Source organism: Rana temporaria, chromosome 3 (genome assembly GCF_905171775.1).
Source record: "Rana temporaria chromosome 3, aRanTem1.1, whole genome shotgun sequence".
NCBI lineage: Eukaryota > Metazoa > Chordata > Amphibia > Anura > Ranidae > Rana > Rana temporaria.
In genome coordinates, this window is record NC_053491.1 from 422,366,869 (window position 1) to 422,384,226 (window position 17,358).

A 17,358-nucleotide genomic window follows, 5' to 3' on the forward strand; every position below is an offset into this window, starting at 1 on the left:
ATCAATACATATATACAAGGCTTCCTCTAATTGGCTGAGTTAGAGAGGTGGGCAGATGACATCTCTACTTTGGCCAATCAGAGGAAGCCTTGTATTCAGTGATGAAAATAAAGTCTGGAAGGGATTGTATCATCAGGCAGCATTCCAAATGACCTGTTCAAGACTCACCCACGCATAAACTCATTTAAATGAGGTCTATTGTTTCTACAATATGCAGCCTGAGGCTACCTCATATGCGCAACGCAGTCACGTCTCATAGATCCCTGCAATTCCGTCTGCCCTCGCTTTCCTGTTGCCACTGCTTCCTATTTATAGCTGGTAGTTTTCCTACATTATTTGGCCTTTGTCCATTTCCCACAATAAACTTTTACCAAAAGAGCTGCAGGCACCTTTTCATTTTGTAACCTCTTGCCATCCTCGTAATGCATAAGTGTGGTGGCAAAGAGGCTAGGATTTCAAGCCCACATACTGCACATATGCATCCATGGACTGCCAAGGTTTTCCAGCACAGTGATCAAACTCTTCTAGACGGCTCTCTAGTCATGATCAGGAACTGGCTGGACGGGCACCCAATCATGTGACCACTGTGACAAACAATAACAGTAGTCATATGATCTGGAAGACCATCCCACTTCCTGGGCATAAATATCCATTTATAGGGACACAGGCTGGGCCTAAAGGTGTTATGGGAAATGTGTGCACAGCAGTGCTGTAGTACAGGCACCATGGATTCCAGTTTCTTGTGCGACTCTTTAGGTTCCTCACTGTACTGTAAACAGTTCCTCGACTTCTCAGCAAGTCAAGATTTGGCTCCACCCCATGTCAAATGGCCGAGTCCCAGTGTGTATTAGTGACAGCAGTTTAATAACAGGGACAGTGTTGTGCATCATAAGGGGCCTTAATATTGACTTTGGCTCAGTAGGAAAAATTTGAAAGATGCAGGTGATCTTGGCAGTGGGGTGGGGGGTTCCCAAAGGTTGTGTGCCCACAGGCTCCAGTAATGGGAGAATGGCCCTGGAATTAGTAATGCATAACAAAGTTTGGTAAAGAATTCTTTCAGAGCGTATTGCCTGAAGCATTACCGCTACACATATACTTAGTACTGTAGTCAGGTCATTTGAGTTTACTTTTACAAAGTTTTAGGTGATCAGTTTGAAAAACATATACAAGGAGTTAAGGGATCTGCCATATACCCAGGGCATAAGTCCTGCGGGAAAGCGTGGGAACAGAGTTCCTGCACTTTTTTCACAGCAGGAACTCTGTTCCCTTTGAAGGACTAGAGCAGCCGAGCCGCCCGAGCCAATCCTTCACTAAGCGGCGATGCCCAGCTCAAGTCACTGTCAGAGGTAGGTGAACCTTAGTAATCCTTTGTCAGGGGTTGACACATTTGCTTGGAATCTAGGAGCCAGCTAAAAAAGCTAGGAGCCAGAAAACGCGCCCCGTCCCGACGAGCTTGCGCGCAGAAGCGAACACATACGTGAGCAGCGCCCGCATATGTAAACGGTGTTCAAACCACACATGTGAGGTATCACCACGATTGGTAGAGCGAGAGCAATAATTTTAGCCCTAGACCTTCTCTGTAACTCAAAACATGCAACCTGTAGAATTTTTTAAACGTCGCCTATGGAGATTTTAAAGGGTAAAAGTTTGTCGCAATTTTGAAGCGTGACATGTTGGGTATCAATTTACTCGGCGTAACATTATCTTTCATAATATTAAAAAAAATGGGGATAACTTTACTGTTGTCTTATTTTTTAATTAAAAAAAGTGTAATTTCTTCCCAAAAAAGTGCGCTTGTAAGACCGCTGCGCAAATACGGCGTGACAGAAAGTATTGCAACGATCGCCATTTTATTCTCTAGGGTGTTGGAATAAAAAATATATATAATGTTTGGGGGTTCTAATTGGAGGGAAGAAGATGGCAGTGAAAAATTACATTCGAATTGCTGTTTAACTTGTAATGCTTAACTTGTAATACCAACGGCCACCACCAGATGGCGCCAGCTCACACATCTGGTGGTAATAACTTGTAATACCAACGGCTCACCACCAGATGGCGCCATGGCGACCGGGATTTGTCGAGCCCTGCTTTGTTACTGCCAGCTTCCTGTATATGGAATAATCGGGTAGTGTGCGGGTATTCCGTCACTTTCTCGATGCCGCAATGTCTCCTGGGAGCTTTTGTCATTGTTCCCAGGAGACATTGCGGAGGTCTGCCACGAGTTATCGTGGGATTTAGAAAAAGCTTGCTTAAAGTTCTTTCTAAATCCCGCGATAACTCGATGAATCCATATACAGGAAGCAGCCAGTAACATAAAGGATTACTAAGGTACAGTGGATCGGAAAAAAAATTTTTTCCCCAGGACTTGACCCCTGCATATACCCACACAGCTTGGGAATGGCAGCACATCTTTCTGAGGCCTGGTTTACTGTATGTGAATCAACTGATGTGATTTGGCACCCGACCCATGAGCTAAAATACATTGTTATAATGCATAACTTTACCCTGTTGGATAGATGAAGGGACAGAACTTATATCGCCAAAGGCCCTCTGCAAGCAGAGTGTAAACCTACCCCTGCTATAAAAACTTGTGACATTTCCAGGTCACCCATGACAATTATTGAGACAATGATCTGTCATGTCATTCTAATGTAGCTGGGTGAAGAAGCCCACATAGTCCTATAGTAAATAATATTACGTGACTGAATGTGACCCTGAAACCAAAATAAGTCCTTTATGCTGGAGGGATGCTGCCTTTACTATCCAGGCATCAGGCCTCAGTTCGGCATCATTCTGGGATACCAAAACTGCACGACAGGCTGAACGAAAAAAAAAAAAACTTGGATTGCTATACTAACAAAAGCAATGTTGGTGCGGTGATCACCTCCACTGAGCTATTTGATTCTTATAGGGGAGCGCCCCCCCCCCCCCCCTGCCAGAACACACTGATCATTGCTCTGTCATTGGCTGCAAGCACTGATCAGATTCTCGTTTTTCCAGCATGTCCATTCGCCAGAAGCTGGTCATATTGGCTTCTGTTGGACAGCTGAACTGCTCAAGAAAGGAAGGGTTACCCCTGGAAGTCGGACATCTATGGTGTCCTGCTGCAATGAACGGAGTGGCAACTTCAGCCTGGACTCCGACCAGGCCAAGTCCCCGAAGCGTTTCACTCCTCCCCCCCAGAGCTTAGTCATGGGGAAACTGCTGAATTGACCGTTGTCATGATTGCTGGACAGCAAGAGCGTGGACTTGCATCAAACATCGTAATATACATTTATCAAGGTACATGTGTTATATGACTGTTCAACCACTTGCCGACCATCGCACGCACTTTTATGTTGGCAGAATGGTACGGACAGGCAAATGGGAGTACAGGTACATCCCTTTAAATTTGCTACCTTGTGTCCCGCAGGACCCGCAGACTCTATGTCCGCCGGTGTCCCGCGATCGTGTCATGGAGCTGTAGAACAGGGAGATGCCTGTCTGCTCCAGATACAGGTCTGCTCCCTGTAACTGGGAGCAGCGATCAGTGTCATGTCACAGTAAGCTCAGCCCCCACACAGAATCACTCCCTAGAACACACTTCAAGGGGTTGTAAAGGTACCATTTTTTTTCCTAAATGGCTTCCTTTACCCTAGTGCAGTCCTCCTTCACTTACCTCATCCTTAGATTTTGATTTTAAATGTCCTTATTTCTTCTGAGAAATCCTCACTTCCTGTTCTGTCTGTAACTCCACACAGTAATGCAAGACTTTCTCCCTGGTGTGGAGTGTCGTGCTCACCCCCTCCCTTGGACTACAGGAGAGTCAGGACGCCCACTAACACACAGCTCCTTTATCTGCAACGTAGAGAGCGTCCTGACTCTTCACACCAGGGAGAAAGCCTTGCATTACTGTGTGTCCATTTTTTGTATAATTTCTCCTTCCTTAGAATTAACTTTTGAGATATGTACATAAATGATGGAAGGGTAGAGCCCATATCCATGTTCTGCCTTGGGTTTTTGTAGAATGGGGCGAGAGGGAGAGGACATTTTTAACACGTCATGCGATATGTCAAAAGTCTCCTTCATCCCAGGCGTTCTTCGTTCCCAATATACAGACTCAGGTTTTCTTCATAATATGATGTTTATTCTTCCAAAGACAGGACAGCAAGACAGTCAATGCTTATATATTGGCAGCTGGTAAAGGTTAGTGATAAACATAACACCCACTGTATATTTAAGTAACATCTCCACCCACTGTCTTGACGTAGGACTTCAAGAATAGATGTAGTCTACAACAGATGTAGTGTCCTGTAACTGACCTTGTCTGTCCTCAAACTACCATGTTTAATCAATGATTCAGAAACATTTATCACATAAAAATATTAATACATTTAAAATCTAACAGTTTTGCTTTTGTGTATACTGTTGTGGAGGGCTCCCCTACAAGGGGGGGGGGCCGAGCTGAGCAGGGTTTTGTGTGAAACATACACGGCTTGGGAACGAGTCTGCATAAGTGCCCCCATAGCAAGCACCTTGGAAGGGAGGAGTAGCCAGGAACGCCAGTGGGGGGGGGGGGGACCATTGCACAGAGCAGGTACGTATAACATGCATCAAACCTTTAGAATCACTTTAACCATCATGTTAAATGAGAAAATAGTGAGCGTTTTAAATGACAAACAACCCCTTTTTGAAAAAACGTGGTCTCCCTGGCTCACTTACAGGCCCCTGTGACATAGAGATGCCTTTTCAGTTGATTGATCAAAGATTCCTGGATGGACACACCCTTCTCTCTTCTCCTGTTTCTTCTTTCTTCTATTTCTAGTGCCTCGCCCTAGTGTATTCTCTGAATTCCCCCCCCCCCAACCCACCCCCCCTTTTTTTTGGGTTAAACTAGACCTTTTCTGTAGTGTTGGGGACTAAGGGCTCCCCTATCGGGGACATTTAGGTTTAATATATGCTGAAAGTATCTTACTTGTTATGATTTTGAGCTGCCCAGATCCTCTCGTTGTGAGATTGCTCGAACCTGAATCCTACAAAGTGACTCGGCTATCTTAACTATCTGTAAAATGTGTTGCCTGCTGGAGAGTTTAGGCTCCGAGGGACTTCAATATCTCTATCGGTCACAGATTGGCCTTCAGTATTAGATATGTTATGTAGAGGGGCCGCAATTCAGGGTCCATCCCACAAGTTGGGTCCATAATGGTTTTAGATTTAGTATAGCAATCATTTGTTGCATTGTGGTATTGTCGCTATGCTTGGATGCCTGCTCCTATGTTAACCAGTATCATTTCCCCTCTTACTTTTGTTATGTTATGTTTATTTTTTAAAAATGTATGTATCCCCCCCCCTTTTTTTATCTGCTTGTTTCCCCCCCCCTTTTTTTTTTTTTTTTTGTTTTGTTTTTCCCCTTTTGTTTTTTACGACTTAATATGTGCAGAGCATGCGAGGATTGTTCGCCGCTCTCTTTGTTGGCGTATATATTCTTTACTTGAAAAACGAATAAAAACCATTGAAACAGAATCACTTTAACCAAAGAAGTAGTACCCTCCATATTGTGGGAAAATCCAAGTTGTCAGCAGTTTCTGTGGTACAGTAGCCACCAAGTGTGGTACCAACAATCATTTCTCAGTCAATTTCACTTCAGTTCATGTATCTTTTCCAGTCTAATCAGGAGGTTTAGATGAACCCGTAGAGTTGGCACTTCTCCCGCGGTTGCCAACAACTAAACTTCTTGACCCTGTCTGCACATGTTAAGTAATGAGCTGTAGCTAAATGATTTATTGTTTAGCTGTCTACAATAATGAACTGGTGTGAAACAGCAGCAACTGAATACGTGGTTTTATATACTTGAGTTTGTAAAAACACATTTAAAGATGCCAAGATATATTTTCACTGATAAAAAAAATTCACTTTGATATCAAAATGAATACAGTAAAACCTTGGATTGCGAGCATAATTTGTTCCAGAAATATGCTTGTAATCCAAAGCACTTGTATATCAAAGCAAATTTCCCCATAAGAAATAATGGAAACTCAAATGATTCGTTCCACAACCATTGATTTATAGGTCTTTCAATTTATAGTCCATATAAAAAGATTATAGCAATGTGATAGGTTGTGTAACCATAATATGTCCATTTACAAATGGAAGCCTCCACAATGGGATTAGAAGAAGAATGCAGCAGGAGCTACAAGAGTATAAAAGAAAAGAGGCGCCTCTACGTGTACCAATATTTTGCTAAATGTTGTACCTTCATTAAATGTAACCATATTGCTACACTTAGAGGTGCCTCTCTTCTATTTTATACTCAGCTGTGACATGACGCAACTTGTATATCAAGATATCGCTTGTATATCAAGTCAAAATGTATTTAAAAATGTTGCTTGTCTGGCAAAATGCTCTCAAACCAAGTTACTCAAACCAAGGTTTTGCTGTATACACAATGCAGAAGGCAACTAGTTCAATTAACATAGTGCTGCCCGCTTGGGGACCTTTATTTTTAATCCCATCTTTATTAAATTTAGAGGAAGAATCAGATACATGTTGGCAGTACATAGACACGGCATAAAGCTCCAGTGGCGTATCTAGGGCATCATATGGCAAGTGCCATGGCTGCCATATGAAGGGGGCGCTGGTGAGTGGCTGGGCAGCAAGGCACTTACCAGGGTCTGATGGTCTTTTCTTCCCTTCGGGCTCCCGAGCATAGGCTGGATCTCCTTTTCAGCACCTTTGCTAATGGACAATGGCAGCGCTGCAAGTGGGACTATTTCTATATTCTTACTCCTGTGAGTGCAGTCACTGGTCGCGGAGTAAGCAGGCAGCCGCATTTTTTGAGGATGCACACAACATTGTGCCAGTAAGTGTCTCTGCATGAGACATGGATGCCTGTACCCTGTGTGAATGTGCCCTCACACTTGTGTTTGGGAGGGTAGTAAAAACGTCATGCATGTCTTTTTACTGTCCCCAACCATTTGCCCCATCAGGTAGGCTGTAGGGGGCCCCATGATATCCAACAGCGGCCCTGGTCTCTGGTAAGGGGGGAGTGGGGGCACAGAAGTTGGCAGTGCCTGTGTATGTGCAGCACGCATTAATTTCCAGTCACACTGTGTGTGGGGGCACTGGGGAGCAGCAGCGAGATAAGCGCACAGCCTACTATGCTGGAATTTGTAGTCCCATGGAGGTGGGGAAATGCTCACACATACTGGAGAAAGGGGCTGGTAATATAAAGTAAAGGGCTCTGTGCTGTTACACGGCTGCCATGGCTGACCTGACCCCTGTCTAGAAATGCTTATTGTCTGGCACACTGCTTTAAGGGGGAACTCTGCAGACTCTGGGGTAAAAAGGGAAACCAGAAACTGAAAGAAATCATTATTAACCCCCTCACATCAGAGGCCCCCCTACATCCCAGTCTGCAGAGATGCCCTACCTTCAACTTAAAGTGGTCTATATGTCTTCTTGGGGGGGGGGGGGGGGGGCAAGGCTTTGTTGTGATTTAAATAAGGGGGTGTTAAGACAAGCCTTATGCCGCGTAAACACCGTTGGAATTTCCGATGAAAAAAGTCAGACGGAATTTTTTCATCGGATATTCCGACTGTGTGTATGCCCCATCAAACTTTTTCGTCGGAAATCCCGACTGACTTAGAAAGAGAACATGTTCCCTTTTTTTCCGACGGAAATTCTGTTTGTATGGAATTCCGACTGAGAAAAAAACACGCATGCTCAAACAATTCGGAAGCATTGAACTTCATTTTTCTTGTCTCGTCGTAGTGTTGTACGTCACTGTGTTTTTGACGGTCGGAATTTGGTGTGTCCGTGTGTATGCAAGACAGCTTGAGCAGAATTCCATCTGAGTTTATTCCGACGGAAAAAAACGATCATGTGTACGAGGCATAAGCTTCTCAGCAGTCGTGATGCACATTTCAGCTTGTTTTTTTTTTTTGTCAACTCTATTGTAAGTGCGTCTATTGTAAGTGTCGTCAACCAGTAACGTGCGTTTTATGTGCACTGCACATTACACCAGCATTGCCATATGAATGGGACGTTCAATTGTGTCAGTGTCCTAGCAGTGACCTGCATTTAATTGAGCAGAAAAATGCAAGTCATTGCAAATAGTATAAAGGAGCTCTTAAGATTGGAAGACATTTAAGGAATCAAGCTGTGAATGTAAAAACAAACACAAATGATCATGCAACCAAATATTCGAATGACATTCGGCTTCAGGCTTGGGTGAATGCAGTGTGATCTCCCTCGTCATCGGCCCGTATTCAGCAGCTGCTGCATCTGCAATCTCCAGCGCTTGTACTTGTGCAATAGGACCTGCAGGCGGTGCTGAAGACTCGCTTCCAGCTAAAATTAATTCCTCCCTGTCATTAGAAACACACACACACACACACCTCTGTGCTGGAAACCAGGAATCGCAACCGGCAACCATCACTGCTAGGGATCCACGCTCAGGATGACACAGGCAGCTCCATGCTGTGGTACACAGGCACCAACACTGAGAAGAACACACTGATCTCTATCCAGGCAACACACACAGGCACAGCATCTGTGACAGAGGAACACTGACGATGTGACATAGGGACCCAGCACAGCCATGCTCGCTCACACCGCACAGGCAGATGCACATGCAATCATACATTACCATAAATCAGTCTATTAAACACGTCACTGGAGAGGCTAATTTTAGCACCAGTCGGCGAGGAAAAAAAAATCACAAATTCGTGCACATGCTAGGATCTTTACAGAAAGACACATATACCCATGGGACATGACTAACCCACGCAGATGAGGGCATACACACATTTCAGGGTATAGATGGAGATAAAAGGCACGCACAGCATAGTATTAGAATATATATTTATAGCTAGGCACCTATACACATAGCCTCGGCCTTTTCGATTTGAAACCTACCGAGAAGATGCACCAGTGATGACGACATGGCGGCGATGTATGGGACAAGGCCTGGATTGGGTGTAGTATAAGCTGTGTGTGGCTGCGGTTGATGGTTGCAGAATTGGGGCTGATTTCCATTTGTGGGGTATTAGCGGTGTACCTGTATTTGTGTATTTATAACCGTATCTTATATCTTTACTGTATTGCATTCCATTTTCCTGAATTGCCCCTTTTGTGCAGAACTGAACTTTGATCTCGGGTCTTATGACTGCGGCCTGATTTCCACAGATGTCTGACTGCAGTTAAGGAATAATCAAAGATTAATTTTTAACATGGCTTCTTGCCCTAGAGATACGGCACTTCAAAGTGTGTTATGTCCTGATTTCCAGTAATTGGGTTGTAGCACCGATCGTCGCGTTATAGATGCGGCAGGCTTTTTATTTGTCCCACTTAAAGTAAAGCAATAATGTGCATTAAATAAGAACCGTTGTTTCCTTAAAGTAAATCTGTACTGGCATTGTAGAGAAGTAGAGATTGCCTTTGACTTCTGAAATTTACCTGGAACAAGGAGGCAGCCAGTGAAGTAAGAGGAAGGTCAGAGCTATTAAAGCCTTTGGATCAGCATAACAACCTTGTGATTAGTATTTTAAAAGGGAGAGCCACTCCTGCAGACTCCTCTGGACTGCTAGACTGGTCCTTGCAGCCTCTTCTTTCCTATGCTGCAGAAGTATAAGGTCCTTTCACATCATTGGGACTGATGCAGGAACCATAGCCCTACATGGGATGTGAGGACACCGACGCACAATCTATCACCTAAGCCAGGGGAGCAGAAGATGGGGTAAGTAAAAATGCCTTTACTGTGCCCAATAGACTAAAGGAGCAATTAACCCTTACAGGGAGGGTGTAGCCCCAATGTAAGGGAGAATCTTCAGGTTTCCTGAAGTTGGGATTTATGGGTTTCTTCAAATCTCTGGCTTTATATACTGGGGGGTTGATTGTTTAAAACTTGGCTCTAGTTCTTTTTATGAATGTATAAACTGTGTGTGTGTGTATATATGTGTGTATATATGTGTGTGTGTGTGTGTGTGTGTGTGTATATATATATTTTTATTTATTTATGCATTGTAGAACCCTTGTCCCTAGAATAGGGCTATAGGTAAATTTTGTTGTGCTGGGTGGTAGCCAACCTGGCTATTTTGTAGTGATTACATGATTTCTGTTTAATTCCATTCAGTTGTGGTTTTTCCCTTTTGTCAGTAGGTGGCACTCTTGCCTTTGATATTAGTATATTAGTATGATGAGCTACAGTACATTTCACGTATGGATAAACATAATTTTTTTTCAGCCAATCATATTTTCTGCTATGAATGCTGGGAAAAGCTATTTAATGAAAGGAAGTCAGGTTATCAGGGTCAGTGTTCCTGCCCAGGGCTGAGGCCTGGGTGGATGTGTGTACAGTTCCGGTCTGCTAGGCCTGAGGCCTATCCAGGTGGCTGCCGGTTGCTAGGCCTGTCCGAGGCCTATCCGGGTGTTCAAGTTTTTTTGCGGAGAAAAGCCTGGTGAAGATCTGGAAACGATTCTAGAGGGATGGAGCTTTAAGTGACTCTTCATTTATCTGGAGGACATGAAGTGGTTGGGAGGACTTCAAGAGAGAACTTATTCAAGGGAATCAGCTGGTTCAGCTTAAAGGCTTTTTTATCCTGTACTGCTGTCTGCCTTATCTCGCTTATTTTTGTCTAAGGAGTCTGCCAATCTGCCTGTTGCTGATCATTAAGGGTGTCCTGTGCCCGATCCACTCTCCCACATGTTTCCTGTTCTGAGAAATAAACGTCTCTATTGTTTAAAGCATAAAAGTGACTGGAACCCAATTTCTTTCTTATTCATCACCTACCATGCCTACAAACCTGCACCCTGAGAATGTATGTCGGCCATCCCTACCCCTGGGAGTCACCATCAGGCTCCCGGAAAATTGGAGTAGGTGCTACACACTGTTGTCAAAAGTATTGGGACTCCAGCCTTGACATGAACTTTAATGGCATCCCAGTCCTTAGTTGGGTTCAATATTGATTTGGCCCTTACTTTGCAGCTATAACGGCTTCAACTCTTCTCGGAAAGCTGTCCACAAGGTTTAGGAGCGTGTCTATGGGAATTTATGACCAGTCTTCGAGAAGCACATTTGTGAGGTCAGGCACTGATGGATGAGAAGACCTGGCTTGCATTCTCTGCTCTAATTCATCCCAAAGGTGTTCTATTGGGTTAAAGTTGGGACTCTGTGCAGGACAGTCAAGTTCCTCCACCCCAAACTTGCTAATCCATGTCTTTATGGACCTTGCTTTGTGCACTGGTGTGCAGTCATGTTGGAACAGGAAGGGGCTATCCCCAAACTGTTCCCACAAAGTTGGGAGCATGAAATTTGTCCAAAATGTCTTGGTATGCCGACGTCTTAAGAGTTCCCTTCACTGGAACTAAAAGGTCAAGCCCAACCTCTGAAAAACAGCCCCACACCATAATCCGCCCTCCATCAAATGATTTGGACCAGTGCACAAAGCAAGGTCCATAAAGACTTGGATGAGCGAAAATGTTGGAGTGTGTCTGTGGAGATTTGTGCCCATTCAGCTAAAGGAGCATTTGTGAGATCAGGTACTGATGTTAGATAAGCTTTTGGCTGATGTTCCAACTAATACAAAAGGTGTTCAGTAGGGTTGAGATTAGGACTTTGTGCAGGTCAGAGTCTCCCACCGCCCCCCCCCCCCCCCCCAATTAGTCTGGAGCTGGTTTTGTGCACAGAAATCTCTTGCCACAAGGTTAGTAGCAAAAACAATACCCCTTACTGGAAACACCAGATCTCAATAGTTCGGATTATCATTTTCCTTTTGGCCATATTTTTTAATATCTATATTATGAGAGCTGTAACTATTACCCTGAATCTGTTTGATTGTCTGTCCAGGGTAGCCTAAAGGTGCCCATAAAGAGAGGGTGGAAGCGGGCCTCCCTCTGCTGTTTATAGCAGACCTATGTTAATTTGGCTGCAGGTGGTAGGTGTCTGCCTTATACAATAGATATGAGATAGACTTTCATGTCAGTGGGCAACTTGAGCATGGAGGACATAAATCTTCTGGAGATCACAGCAAATGGTGCAGTCCAACTGGACCTACACAGTAAGGTCTGACCAAGTTTGTTGTCCTGTCAGGTGAAATTGTCCTTCAGACACTATGATAAATAAGGCTGAATGTAAACTTGAAGAGTAACTGTACATAGAATAGCACATTAGCCAGTAAGGTTTATCTGCAAGTATCCAGTCTATTCAAGCTTTATAACAAGAAGGGCATCTTGATAACATCCTCAGTGGCATTTAGTAAAACTAAAGGGAAGGAATGCGGCAGCATAGTGGTTAGCACTTGTGCCTCGCAGCACTGGGGTTGTTGGTTTGAATCCCACGCAGGATACTAGCTGTATGGAGGTTGCATGTTCTCCCTGTGCTTGCCTGGGTTTCCTTTGGGTACTCCCTCCAAATGACAAGTTAATTGGTTATCATCCAAATTGTGCTGTTCTACAAATCGGAGCTGCAGCCTCCTCCCTGGTAACACTCCTTTGACTGACTAATGTAGTGTATAATTTTCAGGCATGGCGCTGCAGAAAAAGTATAGTTCTGAGGATAGACATGCACCAAAAATCGCAATGTGGTCATGGTAGAACAGGAGAAATGTTGGGCATAAGAGGTGCGACTAGCAGCCAATAAGGTTTTAGCTCTACTCCCTGTTCCAAAAAGATGTTAACCCCCTTGGCGGTATTCCCGAGTCTGGCTCGGGGTAAGATTTCAATACCAAAAGCGGTATCCCCGAGCCAGACTCGGGGCTGCCTCGCAGCATCCACAGGCACAAGTTACTTACCTTGTCCCTGGATCCTGTAATGCCCCCCTGCTGTGTGAGCGAGCGGCATCCTCGCTCGATTCACAGTGTTCCCGTGTGCCGCGGATCTACGTTCCCTGTGACGGGGGCGGAGAACGGCGCCAAATTCAAAAAAGTAAATAAACACAGTATACTGTAATCTTACAGATTACAGTACTGTATGTAAAAAATACACACCACCTTTGTCCCTAGTGCCCTACATGTACTTTTATAAAATAAAAACTGTTCTTTCTGCCTGCAAACTGTATATTGTCCATAGCAACCAAAAGTGTCCCTTTATATCAAAAGTGATTTTAAAACTGCTAGAAAACAGCGATAATAAATTAGAATCACTTGCAGAATTGAGCGATAGTGATTTGTGGGGAAATTCGTCATAAAAAAATAAAAGTAATGACAGCGACAATTCTGCAACTGAGCACATTTCAGTGATTTTGATTTGATTACATTATTGAATACTTTTTATTATAATTACATTATTATTTGTTATAAGTATTAGTTATTTATTATATTATTTATGATTTTGTTTTTCAAACTTTATCATACCCGGGATGTCTACTAGACTCTTGTTTGGACAGATTTAAGTGAGTTATTTCTAAGAATTACAGGCCTACAATACAAAACGCCAAATTTCCATGCAAAATAATGGTACCGCTTTCAGCACCTAAAATCTGAAATAATCATACCGCCAGGGAGGTTAAATGACAAAATCTCTTAAAGCGGGAGTTCACCCATAAAACAATTTTTCCCCTTAGATGGATGCTCGTTTTGTCTAGGGGAATCGGCTAGTTGTTTTAAAATATGAGCTGTACTTACCGTTTTCGAGATGCATCTTCTCCGTCGCTTCCGGGTCTTCGGGAGCGGGCGTTCCTTCTTGATTGACAGTCTTCCGAGAGGCTTTCCGACGGTCGCATCCATCGCGTCACTAGTAGCCAAAAGAAGATGAAAGTCGGTGCGGCTCTATACTGCGCCTGCGCACCGACGTACGGCTTCTTTCGGAAAATCGTGACGCGATGGATGCGACCGTCGGAAGCCTCTCGGAAGACTGTCAATCAAAATAGGAACGCCCAGTCCCGCAGCCCATACCCGCAAGTGGCGGAGAAGATGCATCTCGTAAACGGTAAGTACAGCTCATATTTTAAAACAACTAGCCGATTCCCCTAGACAAAACGAGCATCAATCTAAGGGGAAAATGTGTTGTGTACGGGTGAACCCCCGCTTTAAGTGAGAGACCCCGAATAGGGATTTTCACCATAAAATGGTAAAGTATTTGATGCCATTTTCATTCAACAGATACGTAAAAACATATGTAAGGGTGGCTGCACGTTCAACATTTAACCATAAATGTTTTTCAGTCCTTCTGTGACTAGCATTGCAAATTTTCTAAGGCCAATTATTTACAGTAAAGTCCCAGAAACCTTCATCTGAGGTGAACTGAATTTCATACTCTAGGTCTCAGTTTCTTTAGGTCTTTCTCTAAAGTTTCTCATTGTTACCTTTTAGATCACTGGCTAAGATCTTGAAAAGCTCTGGCTTCTTGTCAGTTGAGGTTCAAGCTGTATCCCAATTTTCACTCCCAAGGCAGGACTGCATGGAAAGGTTCCTGTGTATAACTTCCCACTTAATTATTCCTCACCCTACCTGACATACTTAGGCCTTGTACACATGATAGGATAGCCAGAGGACAACGGTCTGAAGGACCGTTTTCATCGGTCAAAACCGATCGTGTGTGGGCCCCATAGGTTATTTAAACTTTGGTTAAAAAAATAGGAACTTGCTTTAAAATTTAACCGATGGACGCCTAACCGATAGGTCAAAACCGATCAATAATACGCACGACCATCGGTTAAAAATCCACGCATGCTCAGACTAAATGAGGGGACGGGGGCGCTCGTTCGTGTAAAACTAGCGTTAGTTTTGGAGATGGCACATTCATCATGCTGTAACAGACAGAAAAGCGCAAATCGTCTTTTACTAACACAAAATCGGCTAAAGCAGCCCCAAGGGTGGCGCCATTGGATTTGAACTTCCCCTTTATAGTGCCGTCGTACGTGGTTTACGTGTCCGCGTTCTGACACGATCTGTTAATTAATCAATGGTGTGTAGGCGCGACGGACCATCAGTCAGCTTCATCGGTTAACCGATGACAGTGGTCCTTCAGACCGTTCTCATCGGATGGACTGATCGTGTGTACGAGGCTTTAAAGTGCATGCACTTAGGAGAGAAGAGAAAGAACAGGGACTGCCTTGGATACTTATTACTTTCCCAGCATACCTCAGCAGGTTCCCGATGCCCACTGAGTGACACAAAATCATGTCTGTCTGGCACACCCTGCTGGGACAAGCATACAAAACATATAGTAGATAAAATACATTCTATACTTTTTTTGACCATTCTACTCTGGTGGGTCACAGGAGTGCACTTATTTTCTGGCTGACCTCACCGGGCCGTCTCTGGATGTTTCCCAAAATTGTTGCGATCCACCCATATACATGATCATCAGTTGGCTCAGCCTCTCAATGTGCCACTAAAAACCTGAGCCAGCCGCAGTCCGGCACTGCAGTGAGCACTGGAGGAGCAGAGCACAAAGCAGTGACTGACAGTCACCGCTTTGTGCTCAGAGCAGACCTGAAAACTGAGTGATCAGTAGTCCCGTGATTGCTCAGTTCACAGACTGCCGCATCGCACTGATGCCCTAGCCATATAGGGAAGTATGTGTTTTGTTTTTTTAGTTTCCAGTCTTTCTCATTTAAAGAAACACTTCTGATCCTTTTCAGGTTGTCAGTAAAAAATGTGCTCCATCAGTAAATTTTGCAAGTTACAAATGCCGCGGGAGGTTGGCAACCTTGTTATAACAGTTGCTACTTTCTCATGTGGTTTATCCTTGGCCTTCTCCAGCCTGTCATTTAACGCAGAATGCAGAAGAGGAAGTATTCTATATGGCTCACTTCCTCCACCCGCTTCTGTGTGTGAACGCCGGCACCCAGGGCACCTGCAACACATCTGTTGATGCGTTTCCCAGGTCCAAACTCCACAACTGTCTGCATTTTTTTAATGGGGGATTCCCGAGGCAGCTTCTGGCCCCACCTGGAGGATGGGGAATGAGGTGAGCTGTAAATGGGGTGGCGGGGAGGATGAGCTGTGGACGGGGGGAGAGGGTGAGCTGTGAATGTGGGGAGAGGGTGAGCTGTGAACAGGGGGTATGAGTTGTGGACAGGGGAGAGGGTGAGCTGTAAACGGGGTCGGGGGGGGGGGGGTTAGCTGTGGATGTGTGGGGGAGGGTAAGCTGTGGATGTGGGGAGAGGGTGAGCTGTGAACAGGGGGGAGAAGATAAGCCCTGACCACATCCATTATTTGGCATCACTTTACTTCTCTTTCCCAAGGAATGGCGGGATTAGGGTGGGACGATGTGGAGTTGGGGGCGGGGAGTTGACTGGGGAGGGTGGGTGCCTGCTTCATTCTCTGGAAGAAAAAGTCATGCCCTTTGCTCAATGTATTTCCTTTCTTTTTACTCTTCCTTAGATCCCAGCTGTTGGACACGGATATGGATTATGAGCGTCCCAATGTTGAGACGATAAAGTGTGTAGTAGTTGGAGACAACGCTGTTGGAAAGACACGCCTCATCTGTGCAAGAGCATGCAATGCCACTCTTACTCAATATCAACTCCTTGCTACACATGTGCCAACTGTGTGGGCCATAGATCAATATCGTGTGTGCCAGGAGGTGAGCATACGCTGTGTACATGACCATGTTCAGCTATAGAAATTTGGGTAGAAGTGCCAATTTTCCTAAAAGGTTATCCTTTTTTTATTATGTTTTATGTTTTCTTGTTTAGGTATTGGAACGTTCCCGGGATGTGGTTGATGATGTCAGTGTGTCCCTCAGGCTTTGGGACACATTTGGAGACCATCATAAAGACCGGCGGTTTGCTTATGGAAGGTAGGACTGTCACATTCATGCTTGTGTAGTGCTCACCCTTGGAGGAGCCACTAAAAATATGCCCAGGTCCCACGCAGTATTAGAGAGGCTACCAGTCGCACCGTGCACACCGACACTGGCTCTGTCTAGGGGATGTCTTTTTAGAATTTAATGCTAAAGAATGTAAATGGAAGGATTTAGGTTTACAGGATACCTCCCCAGCTACCTTCTGAATGCCTCCTTCCAAGGATTGGCTTGTGCATGATACATATTCATGCAGGCCATTTGACTCTCCCTGCCCTATGTTAAGGAAACTTCTTCCAGAAGCAGGTGAGAGAAATCAAACACCCCAGCTTGGAAACCTTGACCAGACAATTGACCCTCCTAGATGGGACTTTTCAGGAGACTATACTGCTTGCTCGTAGCAAAATTCAGATTCTCCACCCGCTGGAATGGCAGGCATTCACTGCCTCCCTTTGCAGACAAGTCAAGCTTTGGATTTTTTTTTGCAAATCAACAGACATTCATTTATTACAAATGTGTTATGTGTGTACCATTTGGTTCTTTCCTTTATTATTAATTCTTTCATGGCGAAAACATTAAAAGCCGCTCATTAATATATAACTAGCAACAAAGGGGCAATTTAGGTGCATTATG

General features: G+C 44.4%; 1 protein-coding gene across 5 annotated transcripts in view; it reads left to right on the plus strand.

Moving 5' to 3' along the window:
• Positions 1-17,358, plus strand: part of RHOBTB2 (Rho related BTB domain containing 2) — a 60,703-nt gene that overhangs the window by 15,756 nt on the left and 27,589 nt on the right. Inside the window, exons 1-3 of one of the 5 annotated variants that reach the window (XM_040346173.1) lie at positions 8,254-8,932; positions 16,305-16,506; positions 16,619-16,722. In XM_040346173.1, coding sequence (XP_040202107.1) covers positions 8,922-8,932; positions 16,305-16,506; positions 16,619-16,722 — 317 coding nt within the window. In that variant the 5' untranslated portion in view covers positions 8,254-8,921. Of the gene's footprint in view, positions 1-8,253; positions 8,970-8,992; positions 9,716-16,304; positions 16,507-16,618; positions 16,723-17,358 lie in introns of those variants that run through there. The other 4 variants (XM_040346175.1, XM_040346176.1, XM_040346174.1 and 1 more) reach the window with 4 other exon arrangements.